Source organism: Mytilus edulis, chromosome 1 (genome assembly GCF_963676685.1).
Source record: "Mytilus edulis chromosome 1, xbMytEdul2.2, whole genome shotgun sequence".
Taxonomy (NCBI): domain Eukaryota; kingdom Metazoa; phylum Mollusca; class Bivalvia; order Mytilida; family Mytilidae; genus Mytilus; species Mytilus edulis.
In genome coordinates this window covers 94,445,017-94,464,675 of record NC_092344.1, presented here as the reverse complement: position 1 = coordinate 94,464,675, position 19,659 = coordinate 94,445,017, and the positions used below count along the sequence as shown (strand labels likewise).

The 19,659-nt window shown below is 31.6% G+C and overlaps 1 protein-coding gene across 1 annotated transcript; it reads left to right on the top strand.

Annotated features, from left to right (window-relative positions):
- Positions 1-2,775: 2,775 nt before the first annotated feature.
- On the top strand, positions 2,776-3,849 carry LOC139491733 (uncharacterized). Its single transcript, XM_071279603.1, has one exon. It carries the CDS (start codon positions 2,776-2,778, stop codon positions 3,847-3,849), a length of 1,074 nt encoding a protein of 357 aa, XP_071135704.1.
- Positions 3,850-19,659: the final 15,810 nt, after the last annotated feature.

Genomic DNA, 19,659 nt, shown 5'->3' with positions numbered 1-19,659 from the left:
TTAAGCAATATGTATATAGGTAGATCGTGCTTTAATAACTCCTTTTTAAAACCATTGCTATTCAGTAAAATATTTTATTGAATTTTCACAATTGTGTCTCACGTAAATACATTCAGGAAATTTAAAAATATTTAATTGTGATATACTTCAATTCAAATGGAACGTATATATTGATGTACCGGTTGGACACAAATTATATATGTACAATAAATTGACTTAAATGGTGTTGGACGAACAATCGCATATTCAATTATACAGAGGGCACAGTATTAATTATTTTTTTAATGGAAGAGTTAAACGTATGTAATTTTATTCACGTTTTTATAAAAAAGAAATTCAAGAATAAACAAAACATTAAAATTTTATTGAATGGAAGACTTTGAATATTTAAGATATTAAAAAATCTATTGATAATCATTTTGACATATTCTGAACATAACATGTAGTTTTGAATACTATTACTAATTTCTTTCATTGCTTTGGTAAGCATGTTCGAAATCGATTGAATTCTTGTGAAGTTTTGTTTGTGGGGAAATCAATAGTTTTAAACATACAGTTTTATATGTAATAAGCTATATTACAATATTTTGTTTGATTTGCAAACTTACACAGTCTACTAGCATACAAAATATTGTGCCATAGTTGCGTCTTTGTATTGATTGTGAAAAGAATCGAACAAGGCGGCATTCAAAGGATGGTTTGTTCAAGTTCAAGAAAACTTTTTAACGTATACATTTAACTGAATGAAGGGATTTGTGAAGTATAGATCCGATTTAAAAAGAAATTGGGTCGAAAAACCACTAGTCGTAAAGCTGCACTCTTTCACACTTTAAGTTATTATGCAAAATTTGTATTACAGATTTTTACATAATCTCAGTTGATAATTAAATCACATATTTGTAATTATTGTAATTTAAAGGAATTAATATTTTATGAAAAGATTTACATTTACAAAACACGCCTTAAACGGCACCTTATTAATTGAACCCCTAAGATGTGATTTGCTTAAGTGTTTATTTAAACAAACAACATTTCAGTTTTACATGGGAAACTCTTATCAAACATTTACAACAAAACGGACGATTTTTTGTTTCTTATTGTCAATTTTCCTTTTTTTGAGAGTGTTCCATTCGCATTATCTTACAGTGTTATATATCACAACTCTCTCGATATGATCGTATGGTGATGTATGGAATTCAAAGGGAGGTAATCTATTGTATTACTGATACATTATTGAGTCAAGGATTTCGTTACCACACATTTCTTTTACTAAATTCCCTCCATAGTTACAAAGATTTTGTTTGGATGTTTCATTGAACTTTTAAGGCACATACTTAATGTATTATGATGCTGTTTACCGATCCCTCAAATGTAGATTTGATTGTCGTTTGTTGCTGTTTATCATATTTAGTTGTTGGTTTTCTCGTTTGAAATGTTTTACATTTACCATTTGGGGTAGAGTTGTGTCATTGGCAATCATACCACATTTTCTTATTTTCATAAATACATAGATAAAGTATGTATTTTGTATCTCCAGAGCTGGTAAAATCGCTAAATTTATAGCAATTACAAGCTTTAGGAATGTGTAGGTGTTTAATTTACATTTTGTCAATAGACAAACTGTTTGAACATCTTTCAGTAAGCAAGATAATACTTCTAATACAATTGAACAAAATGTATTGTTTAAACATTTAACTGTTAACGGTTCTAAAAGTGTGACATAAAAACCCTATAATACTTTAGACTCAAGTGGTAAAAATTACAAGTTTTTAAACTCCGAATTATAATAACATATGTAATACAAATGTTTTAATAAGGAGTTAAAATTACACACAGGTGCATGTAGAAGATTTAAGATACAAGCATATCATATAAGTTGTTTTAGTTAGAAGTTTAAAAAAATGACATGTAGGTACATATACAATATGCCTTGTCTATCACTTTAAAAAAAAAACAATAAAAAATACTGCACCGTAATAATTTTTATAAGAATTAAATAATCACAAAAAAAAAAATGGGGTAAGATTGCCAAAATAACAACTCTTCACAAGAGACGGTCACCAATTGACACTGAAATGATTAGCTATAGGTCACAGTGTGACCTTCGGCAATGAACAAAGTAATTTCAGCCTTTACAGCATAGTCAGTTATAAGTTTTGATTTAGTTGACTCGGGTACATTAATTAAAGGAAATACATGATGCTTAAACCATTTGAGGTTAAATGAAACCCATGATGAAAGTCGATTTTTCGCGCATGTATAATCAACATGCATGAATACGTATGAGATTATATTAATATTTTTTATATTCTTATCACTTTGATTCGTTCAGAAAGAGTCGTTTGTTCACCTGGAATTTAAACGGTAAACTAATAACGGTAGGTGGAAAATAATATTGCACGACTTTATAAAGCAATCAAATCAGCTAGCCAAATACATATCTAGATGATATTTATTTGATCCTGGATAACATTAACCCAAGAGCTAAATGCGACAAAGAAATGTTATCCTTCCTAGACTCGAGAAACATCCGTTTGGATGTGCGAGATGTATAAATACATAAACACGTCCAGTCAAAATGGAGGCGTTAAATCCATTATCACATATAGGGACGGTTCCATGCTATCTTCACATTTCAGAATCGTTGTAGCAACCTTGAGCGGTTCATAGCTAAACTCATTGGAGTCAAATTTTCCGTCACCTGCTGTCTAAATTTCCAATCTATTCAAGCTGCAGTTAATAGTCCAAAAGTTTCAACAGAGGAAATTACGATTGATGTTGATGACAAACTTATACCACCCCATTATCAAGACATGCAAACTTATACCACCACAGATTATCAAGACATACAAACTTATACCACCACAGATTATCAAGACATACAAACTTCTACCACCACAGATTATCAAGACATACAAACTTCTACCACCACAGATTATCAAGACATACAAACTTATACCACCACAGATTATCAAGACATACAAACTTATACCACCACAGATTATCAAGACATACAAACTTATACCACCACAGATTATCAAGACATGCAAACTTATACCACCACAGATTATCAAGACATACAAACTTATACCACCACAGATTATCAAGACATACAAACTTATACCACCACAGATTATCAAGACATGCAAACTTATACCACCACAGATTATCAAGACATACAAACTTATACCACCACAGATTATCAAGACATACAAACTTATACCACCACAGATTATCAAGACATACAAACTTATACCACCACAGATTATCAAGACATGCAAACTTATACCACCACAGATTATCAAGACATACAAACTTATACCACCACAGATTATCAAGACATACAAACTTATACCACCACAGATTATCAAGACATGCAAACTTATACCACCACAGATTATCAAGACATGCAAACTTCTACCACCACAGATTATCAGGACATACAAACTTATACCACCACAGATTATCAAGACATACAAACTTATACCACCACAGATTATCAAGACATACAAACTTATACCACCACAGATTATCAAGACATACAAACTTATACCACCACAGATTATCAAGACATACAAACTTATACCACCACAGATTATCAAGACATGCAAACTTATACCACCACAGATTATCAAGACATACAAACTTATACCACCACAGATTATCAAGACATACAAACTTATACCACCACAGATTATCAAGACATGCAAACTTATACCACCACAGATTATCAAGACATACAAACTTATACCACCACAGATTATCAAGACATACAAACTTTTACTCTTTTTAAATACCGTCTTGCAAGACCAGTTTCTGAAGGGAATCCTTCTACCAAAGAACGATTAGTGAATGAAACACCTTACCGGCCTCGCTGTAGAAAGTCTTTATTCGTACAAGAGATTACTGCATGATCATTCCAAAGTCCCATGTTTTTATTTGCACACTGTATAGACGTTATGTACAGCACGAATTTCATTTTCGAACACCAAACAGTAACGTAATGACGGTGGCCACTTAGTGTTAGAAGTAGAAACCTTTCATCTTGTTCGACTCACTCTGCAGTAACTCTCTATAGAGCTATTATCATTATTTATTCGTCTTGAAGATACGCGACAGATCTGCTCATCCTTTCGAATCACCTGCGATCACCCCAGTTTATTTTATTGGGTTCGTGTTGCTTAGTCTTAAGTTTTCGATGTTGTATCTTGTGTACTATTATTTGTCATTTTATCTCTTTGGTTTTTAAACCATGGCGTTGTCAGTTTATTTTCGATCTATGAGTTTGTATGTTCCTCTAGTATCTTTCGCACCCCTTTTAGTAATAAGGGCCAAGCTAGGCCACTATCAGAAGAATTAAGTTCGGAAGTTGTTTAGATTATGTTTTTTTAGAGTATTTTTACCAGATATAGCGTGTCGCTTTCATTTAGTTAACACCTTATTAAATTGAAATGTTGTTTTTTTCATATAAATTCTAGCAGAGTCATCAGTGTTGTTGTTTAGACTTCAATATTATTTGAAAATGTAGTGCGTTAAAGTGGATATGATTTCTCTTTTGATTTAATCAAAATTAACTTCATTAAAACCAATTAAAAAGACTCAATATCACATTTCTAATTGGCATCTTTAACTTCGCAAAGAAAATTTAATTGTACATACTATAAGTAAGGGTAAGCAATAACTTAGCTTTAAATCCAATACCTACATATTTTGTTTCAATGTCAACTTTCTTTTGTTTACAAACAATTAAGTTCTAAATCTATCATAAATAAAAATGTCGTACGAAGTTTCGGAATTAATAAGTCAGTTTAAGGACATGATATTAAATGTCTTATACTAACATATTACTATTCTGGTTTAAAATCTGATCTATTATATAAATATGGAAGGACAAACTGTCAAGTTGTCATTAAATAGGTTTTAGAACAACAAGGTCCATGAAAATAAACACACATAAGAGAGATAGAGAAAAGGGGGTTCAAATCACATCACTGTGAACTAGTCATCGATTGATTATTGTTTGTTTTTCGTTCAGTGACACATATCTCATGTATGTTTAAGACGTGAATACATTAACAATTGATATGATAACCAGGTCTTGTACTGTGGGTCGACCAAATAAAAGAAGGGAAATTTGGTATGCCAATTGAAAATTATGGTAAATTGCATAGGGTCAGAAATTGAGTCTTGTGACATGCCATCTACTGACCCCTTAAAGAGCAAATAAAGGGTTATTTTAAATGCAGAGAGAGTACTCTTCCGACGCGAGGCATCATATTTAATGATCACATGCTTACTGGACGTTATGTTCATTATTTTCGTTTAGATATTTACCAATCTCAATAGTAGGTCTCAGCTACTGTGTTGACAAGGAAGATATTTAACCAAGAGTTCCAAGTAGAATGAAATTCAAAACAGTGTGGCTGTGACCATTGATTGACACATTAAATTCATCCATTGACTGGGACAATTTAGGTGAACGTTTGTATGTAACGACCACTGCTCACTATGTACTTTTTAAAGACACTTAAACTATGGGGTCACCAAAGGTTCTCAACCTTAATAAAGTAATTCGAAAAATTAATCAGAAATAACACGATGTTTTGATTTATATCAATTATATAAATCAAAACATAAAGGTTATTCCTGATTAATTTTTCGAATTATTTTATAATTAAAGGCGTTAAGAAACCTTTGGTGACCCCACAGTTTAAATGTCTAACGTAGGTACGTCGTGAACAGTGGTCGTTACAGACAAACGTTCACGTAAATTGTCCCAGTCAATAGATGAATTTAATGTGTCAATCAATGGTCACAGCCACACTGTTTTGAATTTCATTCTATAGTGAAGTTGAAATCAGCATTACGAAAATTTTGCGGACGTCATCACGAGTTCGTTGACTGTTATGGAATATATGTTTCACAGATGATGACGAATATGTTCAAATTGGCGCAACTACAATACCGTCATTCCTGTCAGGCTTTTCCCCGAATATAAACATACCGAAGTATATTGGGTTTGTTCTCACATGAGCAACATAACAGATGCCACATGGGTAACAGGATCTGCTTATCCTTCAGAAGCACCCGAGACTACCTCAGGTTTTTTGGTGGAGTTCGTTTTTCTCGTTTTTTTTTATGTTTTGTTTCATAAACTGTTGATTGTCGTTTTGTCTTTCTTTCTTTATTTTGCCATGGCGTTAACGTTGTCAACTTATTATGCATTTAATTTTAAGTTTGAATGTTTGGTATATTTCGCCTCTCTTGTAGTTTTGATCTGAACAATGAGATTTATAGCTATCAGGTTTTCAAAATATTACACATACTAACAACGCATGATTTGTTTCTAATAATATCTGAAATTTTTGGAGTATAATGCGCTGAATTATTGACTTAAAAATAACATTAAAGTTCAATTGTTAAATTCTAAGGTGGTAAGGTGTATATATTTTATTGTTTTGTTTACTTTTAATTTCCAATATATGATTTGCAGCACCACTGACACGGAATAAATTTTCAAAATGAATAGAAAATCTGAGGAAATATCTACTTTTTGTATACGATAGATGATTATAGATTATTCACAATGGTGTTGTGTAGTTAAAAGAGTTGATGCCACTCGAGATTATGTGTTCGTTCTTGCTGATGTAGGAATGACGTTGATCATGTATAAGTTATTTTTAAAATTCAAACTTTGTAGCATATAGTTCTATTGACTTTCTTGATAAACTAAAATAACACTTTATAAACGTGCGTTCGACTCGTTTTTCTGTATTAACCTTTATCAGCTACGTTAAAACCCAAATATGCGAAAGACAGATTTAAATACAAGTTTAAAATTTTCATTTCCCTAGACCTTAAAGTAGTATTAATTCAAAAACTTTTAAAGAAAAAAACACGAAAGCTTTCGATCACCATTAGAATTTACTTTTTGGAATCAATTTGTTCCCACGTTTTCTCGCAATAGAACTGTGCAATAGCCTAGTCGCGTAATCTTCTTCACAGTTTAAATAATTTATTATCTATTTTACATTTTAAATTGCATATTACTTCAACTTTACGAAAATAACTCTGATGTTTACCATTTACTACTAATTTGTTAGATATATCCAATTTATAATAAAATGGCATTTAAATGATATGTTATGAAAAATACAATCAATTGACACTTCAAAGATAAGTGTTTGTTCACACACCTTTCATAAATGAGATTTAATTTACTTGACTTTTCGCTTTTTCCAGATTTAAAGAACAGATATAAGTGGATTCAATACTTGAACGACATCATTTTGTTAAACAAACTCACAAATTGTATTTAGTTTAACATGATAATATATTGACCGGGTGTTACGTTTGTACGTGTGAAAAAAGAAATGCTCAGTATATATACCAACAGCTAATTTTACAGAGGTGATTTGTTTTCTGACCTTTTATTAATAGACAAATTGGTAAAGTGGCAATTACAATATGTATATCAGGAACAAAAACATGTTGATAATGTTATGAATATGAACCATGAAGTTTACTACCACACCGACACTTAATGCACTCAGCCATACTTTTAACGTCTAAATGCACAAGGTATCCTACCCTCGAACATTATTCTGGCTCTCAGCCGGTCTGTGTTTGTTCTTTCTCCTATAAATGCCGCGTGCTTAGTGGAGAAGCAGAAAATAACAATTGTTAAGTCTTTGAAATGACTCGCCCGTGTATCGAACACATAACCACGCACTAGAGTGGAACATGTCACCACAACACCAAGGCGGTCCTTCCAAAATTACAGTAAGCGCCGGCGATGCCATTGCAAACGATAGAATAAATAAATTGATACGATACCAAGCGTCTTCAAACGTCACATGAGTGTTTTGACAGTTGATCATTCTTTACGCTCGTCGAAGACGGGACATGTTTTGGTTTACTAATTTCTGCCATCAACTCCTCCTACGATAACTCAAATTAGTTTTTACCAACTCTCAAACAACAGTAGAATAGACGGATGAAATCTCTCCTTTTACATGTATTTTTTTTACGAAACTTGGACTAAGATTTAAATAAGTTTTAGTGGGCATCGACGAAACTAAGCTCCCCGATAATTTTATTTTTTATTTTTCCGGTTTGTCGTTATAGAGTTACAGAACTTCAACTGTTAGATTTAAGGCATTTCTTACAAACCACATACTTATGGCAGTATTCCTGGATTGGTTTTCTCTAAACATTACATTATTGTAAATTGATGTATGGAAGCTCCCTTTTGATTTATTTTGATTTTCCGGAGTGTCGCTCTACAGTTATAGGACTTTAATTGTCAGATTTTAATAACTTGTTCACATACTGTACCCTAACTACTAATTTATATGTTATTGGGTGTTTAAGGTGTTCTTTGGAACGGAAATCTTATTGTTGATGTTTGAAAATGCGCTCTTTTTATGTAATAATATATTCTTCATTTCAATTTGAGAGTATCGAATACTTTATGTACGTCAATCACATTACATGTTTTCCTTTTATAGGTAATATGTTTCTCTCGGTTTCTCTTGGTTTTAGTTTGTACCTCGGACTTGTCTTAATCGAGTTATGACTTTTGAACATCGATATACTACTGTTGCCTTTATTTAGAATATCTGTTCAAATAAGATAAAGGGTTAAAATAAAATTATGATTTATTACATGTTACAATGTAAGTTTCTGCTGAGAATGGTGTTTAAAGTATTAGCGAAATCAAACAAAATGCTAATAAGGTTTACTATGTATACGGTATAATGATAGCAAACAAAAATCACATAATATTGAAAAAGTATGAGTGGGGTGAGGTAAAGGTAAGATATTTATACATGAAAATTTTGATTTATTGCAATAAAGTTGAGAATGGAACTGGGGAATGTGTCAAAGAGATAACAACCCGACAAGCACGGCGAGAAAATCAAGCAGCCGGAGGTGAGCTTCATCTAGCCACTAAACAAAAGTGTGTACTAGTGTAGTGATAATGGACGTCTTACTAACTCCAAAATATATAAAAGAAACTAAAATTAAAAATCATACAAGACTAGCAAAGAACAGAGGCTCCTGGCTTGGGACAGGTGCAAAAATGCGGCGGGGTAAATCATGTGTTTATGAGATTTCAACGCATGTATTGCATGTATTGTAGATATCTTGAGCGCTAAGACAGTTAACGTGGACGTTCTAAAGATATTTTAATAATTAAAATTTGTTAAATGTTAGTAATACTACATTTTTTTATCTTTGGGAAAATGATGGAGGACCAGGTTCTAAAAACGGCATTTCTCCTCAATAATTGTTATTAAAAACCCCATGTGTTTGTGGTTTTTTTTTTACATCTTCGTGAAACTGAAGCCCATTTTGCCAACATACGATTGGTACATCTTACGAGTACGTCTGTTGATACTTAGTAATCGTTTAGTCTGTGAAAATGTTGATACTCATATATCTCGACGCCAGTGTTTGGAATAAGCTTTATCAGCTGTTAGGTTACCAACTGTTATAGAGGACAGACAAATAGAACATTGACTTAAACATAAGGTATATTTAGATCATTCGAAATCGTCTTTCAAGTATTAAAATTGAGACTGGAAACGGAAATGTGTCAATGGGACAACAATCCGACCAAAGAACAGAAAAACAGCCAGATCCATTTTTATTTGAATAGATCTGCAGGGTAATAAGTGACGTCTCTGTCATTTGTAGGAGGTAACGAACAGGTCAGCTGTCTTGCATGTTACATATACATATATTAGCTTTATTAATATACAGGTCTTGTGCAGTAAGTAGATTTTATATCCACACCAAACGAGTATCCTCTCATACTTACTAGTGAATAAACTCATCATAGATACCAGGATTGAAATTTCATATTAACGCCAGATGCCCGTTTCGTCTACAAAAGACTCATCAGTGACGCTCGAATAAAAAAATGTTAAAAAGGCCAAATAAAGAACAAAGTTGAAGAGCATTGAGGATCAAACAATTCCTAAAAGTTTTGCCAAATACAGCTAAGGTAATCTATTGCTAATGTAGAAAAGCCTTAATAAAAGGAGGACAGAGATTAATGTTTAAATTTTTATCTCCCCAAAATTCGACTACTGCAATGTTAATGTACAAACTGCAGTGTCTGATGACGAAAATCAAGAGTGAATCAATACTTCCATTCAGGTTGCATTATATTTTTGTCATTCTTAGGTGATCACGATGCATTTTCAAACGTTATTATTGGTACTTTCGCCATTATTCTTCTTCGTTTTGATAGATTCTTCAAACTTAATGGGCGTCAAATCCAATACTCAGACAAAATTATAAATTAACAAATTTCACTTTATTTAAACCCATTTACATCAATTGTTCTAAGTCTAAGTAAACATGCAAATTTTGATACCAACAACCTTTGCATCAATGTTTATACCACAATTATTGAATTATAAAATGAAAATAAGAAATTTATATGAGAAAATAGATATACTAGTCAATAACCAACAATATGAAATGAACGGAGCTTTTGTTTCTGTTCTTCGTCATTCATTTTTTAAGATGCCCTTGTGATGTATTAAATGAATTGTTTGTAATGCAAAACTAATATTTTAATACATTACTTTGAATTATGCAATATAATAATTCGGATTATTATCGACATTATATTTTTCATTGTTCGAAAATGTAAAACTATTTTCGTTTCCATGAAAAGACAAATACTGAGTGTATGTTCAGCATTATTTCAATTCGATTGAATCTTTTATTAGATCTTTGGTGGGGAGCGTTTTTACGTGGTAGTACTTTTGGCACAGATGTAAATATTACCATCCTGTGTTTCAATGTTGTTTGACTATTGACTATTGAGAGTCATTTACAATTTTAGTAAATCATTACGTGTGATCTCATGATAGAATTTTAGCTTTTCCTTTACATGATAGTACATAACAATGAAAATAATGATACTAATTCTTTATTTAAAGAGGGTAAACACAGTTAGTTATAACAAACTATTCTTCCCCGAGGCCACCAATACCATTTTTCGTTTATGCTGTACGAATGAAAATTGGCATTTTGTTGGCATTTTTTCAGTGTGTCATTTGATATACAACCTTATAATTGCATGTCCTCAGAATTAGCAATAGATCAGTTATGTGATCAGATTTTGGAGTAGGAATTAATACTTTTTATGTCTTTTATGACATATTTTATTTTATAGTCATTAAGATTATAAAACAATGTTGACTGCTGTGCCCTTATTTTTTTTAAACATTTTTACATATTATGTATGATTGTGTTTTGTTCACACATTGTTGTCAATATAATGGAATTTTATGCGACTGTCATACAAGTAAGAGCTTTAGCTAGCTATGAAACCATGTTTAATCCACTATTTTCTTCATAAGAAAATGCCATTACCAAGACTGGAACATGTCAGTTATCCATTCGTTTGATGTGTTTGCGCTTTTGATTTTGCCAATTGATTAGTGCCAGTATTTTGTTATTTTACTTGAACAAAAATAAAAATATTCATACTATCAGTGTTGAAAGTACATTGTAAATCTTCTCTTGAAAAATGTTAGTTTAAATTGAACAAATTTCAAGAGTAGCTACGTAAATGAATTCAAAGGAAACGACCGAATAGCATGATTCTAAAACAGAGAGAAAGAGACTTATAACGTATTCCTGTTTGAAAAGAGTACACAATCCAATTACAAATGTTTGATAGAAGACTTTTAAAAAAACCACATAAAACATGTTCCTTATTTTAACATCCCCCAAAAATGACATATCCATGCTCCTTGTGACTGTTAAAAATCAGCATTATGGATGCTCAGAAATAGAGGTTAAAGGGAAAAAAAGCTAAACCATAAACTTTAAGGCAGAATGTTTAATCGTTCAAGAATAAAGGTAACTTTGGTTTTACTTTCAAAAGCACGAGTGTTCTTTAATCCTATGTTTTGCAAGACAAATATGTTTAACATCAAAATCACTATTATGCAAGTAAGTTTAAAATCATGTTTATATTTTTTTAACTGCAAATCTGTAGCACTAAATTGGCAAAAATGTTAGTACATTTATACTTTTTTACTGTTTGGTACTATGTAGCTGATATCTGCTCCTGTATTCAAATTATGTGACTCGAAAAATTAGACAAAAGAAAGAAAACAAAAGAAAAGAAAAAAATCTCTTTCGATTGGCATTGTATATATATTTGGATTTCTCATCATTTTTGGAATATTTTACACCGATCCATTTCGTGTTGCTGTTTGAAATTTTCGACAACTAATTTTGATTAAACTATTATATTGGAATTTGTGTTTTGAAGTTAATTTACCAAAAGCTAGATCTACTATATGTATCACAAAAACCATAGTGAATAAATAGCAATATAAAAGGACATTTGGTAGAATTGCAAAATAAGCCATGTATTCATAGAGAAGGACATATTGTAAATAAATACAGATCATCGTGCATGCTTCATGTTTCAAAAGAGGGACGAAAGATACCAGAGGGACAGTCAAACTCATAGATAGAAAATAAACTGACAACGCAATGGCTAAAAATAAAAAGACAAACAGTCAAATAATAGTACAGAAGACACAACATAGAAAACTAAAGACTAAACAACACGAACCCCACCAAAAAACTGTTGGGATCACAGGTGCTCCGGAAGGGTTAGCAGATGCTGTTCAACATTTAAGTTTCACAAACAGTAAACCTAGCATGACCATTAAATAATTGTTGCTTTGATGTAAAGCGTTAGTTTAGAGTATTCATTGAAAAGTTTGCTATTGAGCCGTATCACAAGGAACATTTAATTGCTAGTGGACCTTACCTAACACGTCTGGTCAATTGTAATGGCTTCTAAGTAACAGATGAGAGACTTACATTTTCAATGGGTATTGTCCAAATATTTGGCTTTGATGTAACAAAATGTTTGAAAGTGTATTTTTGTACCAATTTTTTTTAAAACTCTATATGTGCCAATAAAGTCAACACATATTAAAATGTAGATATTTCTCTTAATGTCTCTCGTTCTCTCTTGTAACGTCAAGCTTCAGTTTTGTACGCTATAAAAACACCAAACATCAATTTAAAATTACAAAAATAGTTTCAGTCTAGTATACATGTACATGTATCTGTTCATATTACGTAAAGATTTAAATATATTTATGATTTATATCGTGGAAAGCTTCTGTTGAGTGTGAAGTTTAAAGTATTAGTGAAAAGTACAGAAAACCAATAAGGTGTTATGATATCAAATAAGGTCACATACTACTGAAATATTGAATTAATATGTATCGTCTGGGTTAAAGGTAAGATATATATACAGGAAAAATGTTATTTATCAGACATTCTACCATTGGTCTATTTCCCATATGTTCTAAATATCTTTAGCACTCAGACAGTGACTGTTGGGTTCTAAATATATTGATTTGTTATAATATAAAGATACGAATATTTGGTATAACTTTCAATCAGACAGCTATCCGCCAGAGACCAAAAGACAGAAGTACAACTATAGTTTATTGTACGGTATTCAACAATGGGCATAACTAATTACGCATAGTAGTCTTTAAATGACATCTGCTTATCAATTAAACGAGGAGAATGAGCGATCTGATTCCTGTAGCAAACAAAAAAATAACAAACATAATATACGTCATCAAACAACAACCACTAAATTTGAGACACCTGATTTTGGACAGGAACATACAAAATGTGGCGGGGCTAGACATATTTGCTGGCGTCAAAACATCCCCGAACCTGAAACAATGGTGTACAACACAACAGCACAACAGAAAAACAAACTATAAAACCTCAATTGAAAAGGGATAAACTCATCAGATCGATACAAAGCACAAAACAACAAAAGACACAAAGTACAGATTTGAGAGTACTTGCAGTTACGGAAAGCTACTTCAATGCCCATAACAACGAATAAAGAAAACATGTATCTTTGACTTAAATATCAATCAGTTACTTCCAATATCCATGTACGTTTGTTATAAAGGAAACAAAAACAAAATTCATATGATGACGGACCATAGTTATAGGAATTGCCATTTCATATAATCCTTTAGAATAACTTGCAATTTTGATTCCATGTGTATTAAATCCTTGCGTGAGTGAAGCCCATTGATTGTTATCGATATGCCAACATACCTTCGGTACAACTCATGATTGCATCTGTTAATAATCCTTCTTACTATTGAACAATGTTCCTCCTCATTTCCTTCAACTCGAATTTTTGGAATAGCGGTATCAGTTTTTTAAAGTACAAAATGTTTTGGAGGCCAGGTACTAAAAGCCTGAATGAAAGACATCGAAACAATAAAAGGATAAAAAGACAATAACAAATCGTATGAAATGTACTGTTCTAGTTTTGCAGGGTTATAAGTTATGTCTAAATCATTTGTAGGAGTTTGATATATTAGGTCATCTGTCGTATATATATATGTTTAAGAACAGTTCTAGTATAGTAAAAAGTTTAGAACTATACGACAAAAGTGTATCATTGCACAGTAACAAAGAAGTCAGATAGAGTTTTGTCTCCGTAACATTTGATTATTGTAATTTTAATGTATGACTTGTAAATCTAACTAAATATGAGTACCTCTATGAAATTCTGATACCAAAAAACCTTTGAATCAATGTGTACACTTCCATTATTAAATAATTGTGTGAAAATAAGATAGTTGGTGTGCACATGATAAGATAGAAATACTAGTACATAACCAATATATGAAATGAAAAGAATGATCTTGAATTATATTTAGGAACAATGATATTCAAATGGAAATGGATACGTTTGAACTTGTTTTCACCTTATTGGTATTTTTTTTGGGAAATGCATACGTATAATTAAAATAGGGCTTGATAAAACCGATGGGGCATGCTCAACCAAATCTCGATTTCTATCTATCTTTTATGGGATCTTTGGTAGGAAGATTTTTCACAAAACTTTTGGTCAAGATGTAATTATTACTCTACTGTATTTCCATTTTTATTCGACTATTTTTGAGTGAGTAATTTACCCCAACAAGAAATATTTTGGTAAAACATTACCTTTGATCTGAGATGATTTTAGAGATAGCTTTGCACATTGATAAGATCAAAATATGCTGTACGAATGATCAATGTGTGTTACTATAACTTATGCTTCTTTGCCATGAACATATCGCACATCCTAGATCAATCCTAGTTATGATGGGATATTTCTCAGTCTGTAGTTTTATATTAAGTATTTTGTGAAGCGACTTGTCGTTCTGTTATCTTTCGTTTTTTATAATCCTTGTTTCGGTATCACTTATGAATTTTGAATGTCTCCTTGATATCTTCAATGTCTTTTTTCGACATGATAAAGCTTCCACATATTGAATTATCAATAACATTAAAATGATTAAGGAAGGAATGCATTTATTTTACTATTTAAATTAACCATTTTAGGGGCCACAAAACAGCTTCAATCATAAAAGTGTATCTCCTTTTTTTATCGAAATAGTTAAAACAAAATGTAATGTCCAAACTCCCTTAGGCAAAGTCTTTGATAAATTTGACTATGATTTTCAATCTCCTTGGTTTCAAAGTGTACTTGTTTAAAACGTTATCGGAACTTGTGCAGGTTAATCTAGAACTAGCGCTGAGGGCCACCAAAATGATTTCCCAAAATTGAATATTGACTTTTTCGTTTAATCTAATGTGACATTTTAGTTCACTTCAAAAATTTTAACCTATCAAATTTCCGAACATTGTTACGTTACTAGCATGATAATTTACGACTATCATGATTTTCAACTTTAAATTATTATCTTATTCAATTTTTTTTTATATAGAGTGGATCACATCAGTCCCTCGTATGTAGAGTTTATTATTTTTGTTGAAAATTTAGGCAATGAACATCTGCATCTGCTCTTCACGACACTGAATACAATATGTAATACTGTAACTACTTACTTATAAATTTATAAATTTTATGTTTTGTAAAGTCTGCATTTACATATTATGAACTACTGGATCGATACTTTCTTGGCTTTCGTCTTTGTGTTATACTTGTTTTTCTGCTTCGTGATATCTTTTCAAGCTATTTCCAACTAATTTTTCATTTTGTATTCATGTTGTGCCGTTACATCACTGTCCGATGTTGGTTTGAGGGTTGAGTGTTCACAAAAAAGATTAACCCCGATATATTCTACATGTTCATGTCCCAAGCCAGGAGCCTGTTATTCAGTGTTTGTCTTAGGTTGTCGCCTGTTATATTTATTTTTATGTTTATTACTTTGTTATAAATATAAATTAAGCCATTGCATTCTACGTTCGAATCGTTTAACATTTTTTATGTCGGGCCATTTTTTTTTTAAATACTGACTATATTGTATGGAGTGTTCTCACTGATACAAGTCGTGTGGTTGTCTAGTTGTTCAAGTAAATCCAAGTCATTTGAACCTTGTCGAACATATTGGCAAACATAACACAAATCCATATTGCTACATACATGAGCGAATCGTACAAGTTGAGATATATAAACACCATAAGATGGTGACAAGGGAACGTCACCATCTAAAAGTGATATTTAACGATAGGAAATGAAAAATCATCTCTTTTATCATAATTTTTTGTATTAAGCTTCCCGTTAATGATATAGATATCAAGATCGAGGAAAAGGCAGTGGTCATTGTTATTATTAGCTTTATTTATAGTAAGTTCAAGAGGATAAATTTCTTTAGTATACATACTGAAATCGTCATTATTGAGAGCCAATATATCATCCAAATATCTAAAAGTCTTGTTGAATTTTAGTTCACTTCAAAATACTTACCTATCAAATTTCCGAACATTGTTACGTTTCTAGCACGACAATCTACGACTACCATGATTTTCAACTTTAAATTAATACCTTTTTTTATTTTTATTATATAGAGTGGGTCACATCAGTCATCATCCTTCGTATTTGGAGTGTATTATTTTTGTTGAAAATTTTGGCAATGAACATCTACATCTGCTCTTCACGACACTGAATACGATGTGTAATACCGTAACCACTTACTTGTTTATAAATTTTATGTTTTGTAAAGTCGGCATCTTCAGATTATGAACTAATATCTCGATACTTAGTGGTTTTCGTCTTTGAGTAATAGTTGTTTTTCTGCTTCGTGATATATTTTCAAGCCATTTCCAAATAACTTCATTTTTTATTCATGTTGTGCCGTTACATCACTGTCCGAAGTTGGTTTGAGCGTTCACAAATAAGATTAATCCCGATATATTCTACATGTTCATGTTTCAAGCCAGGAGTCTGTTATTCAGTGTTTGTCTTAGGTTGTCGCCTGTTATATTAGTTTTTTTTTGTTTATTACTTTGTTATAAATATAAATTAAGCAATTGCCTTCTACGTTCGAATCGTTTAACATTTATTTATGTCGGGCATTTTTGAAATACTGACTATATTGTATGGAGTGTTCTCATTGATAAAAGTCGTTTGGTTGTCTAGTTGTTCAAGTAAATCCAAGTCATTTGAATCTTATCAAACATATTGGCAACCATACCTCAAATCCATATTGCTACATACATGAGCGAATCGTACAAGTTGAGATATATAAACACTATAAGATGGTGACAAGGGAACGTCACCATCTAAAATTGGATAATTAACGATAGGAAATGAAAAATCATCTCTTTTATCATAAATTTTTGTATTAAGCTTCCCGTTAATGATATAGATATCAAGATCGAGGAAAGGGCAGTGGTCATTGTTAGTATTAGCTTTATTTATAGTAAATTTCTTTAGTATACATACTGAAGTCGTCATTATTGAGAGCCAATATATCATCCAAATATCTAAAAGTCTTGTTGAATTTTTGTATAAAATGTTTCTTCGATTGCTCTTTGCTGATATTAGTCAAAAATTGAAACTCATAACAATACAAACTATGTCCGCAATAAGTGGTGCACAGTTATTACTCATTGGAATTCCAATTACTTGACGATATATGGAATCAAAAGCGAACAAAAATGTTATCAAATAAAAATTCAAGCGCAAAAATAGTATTAAAGTTTTCTAGATTAAGGTCTACACTACTTATTATATTCTCCTCATGTTCGTTGCTTGTTCTGTTAATATATATTTGATCAAAAGGATTAATTTTAATTGTGTCCACCTGAGGCAAGAGAGGCAACTCAATATTCATTCTACGATTCCACATACGATATTTGTTCACAACTATGAATGAACGAAGTTTGTGTAAGTTGATGATCAGTCTAGAGTCTGATTCGTGCCATGTCTAAGTAAACAGATATAAAAAAAAAAAATCTAATCCTAAACAGTATAGATAACACATATGAAAAACAGCGGCATGTTTTTGTTACCATTTGATTTATATAATTAGCCTAACTATAATAATATATTCTTTTTAAATGAAATGGAGTAAATGAAGACTCAAGAGAATCATAATTGAAACACATATTGGAAAAATATAAAAGACAAACGATACAAACGGAACAACAAAAGATATTATTAAAATCGAAGAAAAAGGGACTATTTCATGACAAAAAAATAAACGCTGTACAAAATTATTCATTTAATGTAGCCCTCTCAACTTTTTTCAGATGTAGGAAAACATTGTACCCTTTGTCTTTTGTAAAAAGAAAAATAACAAAAATACCGAACTCCAAGTAAAATTCAAAAGGAAAAGTCCCTAATCAAATGGCAAAATAAAAAGTGCAAACACATCTTTTACAGAAAAGGATGAGACGTTCTTTTACATACCCCTGGTACATAAACTTTCTACTCTGACACTGGTGACGTTTTACAAAGGCTACAAGAATATTGAATAAGTTGGAAACGGTTTGGGATTTGAACATGGTTAATTTTTAGTTCTTTTGTTTTAAAAAGATGAAAGTTGAGGAACATAATTAAAAAAAACCATACATCTCGGTTGGAAAATAAAAAATATTAAATACCCTAGGAAAAGTGTGTCAAAGTGTGATTTTTAGTAGTTTTTATTTTATCCTTTAAGCTCAATACCCGTATAAGATACGCAAAACCATTAACATTATCAAAAGGGATAAAAATGAGTAACACCATGGAAGACAAACCCTTTCTAAATCGGCTAAAACATACAATCTAAAACACTTCATCACGTGCAGTACGCGGTCTCCGAATTTTGATATTTTCTCAAAAAATGGAGTTTTCTGAGGAAAAAAATATTTTTCCAAAGACTGTCATAAAAGAGAAAGGTTTAGCTAGCTATATAAACAGGTTCAACCTACCATTTTCTACATTAGAAAATGCCTGTACCAAGTCAGGAATCAATGAAATCGGTCTCTACCTCTAGTAGTCTAGATTTGCTGCTTGCTAGTATGCATTTGATTAGTCGGCGTTTTATAAACGACAGACCGATTATGATAATTGTTGCTGTCCTGCGTTGAGCCGTACCATAAGAAACCTATAATAGTTAGTGGATAAACAGAAGCTGACCTGGCACGTCCGATCAGTTGCAATGATTAAGACGGGACTGATAGAAAGATACATATGCAATGGGTATTGTCCAAATTTTTGGCATCGATGGAACAAAATGTGCGTATTCGTTTGAAGTATTTTTTTTAAACAATTTTTATATGCAAATATCAATTACAATATTGAATTGTACCGGACCTCATTCTTTCTCCCGTGTAAAG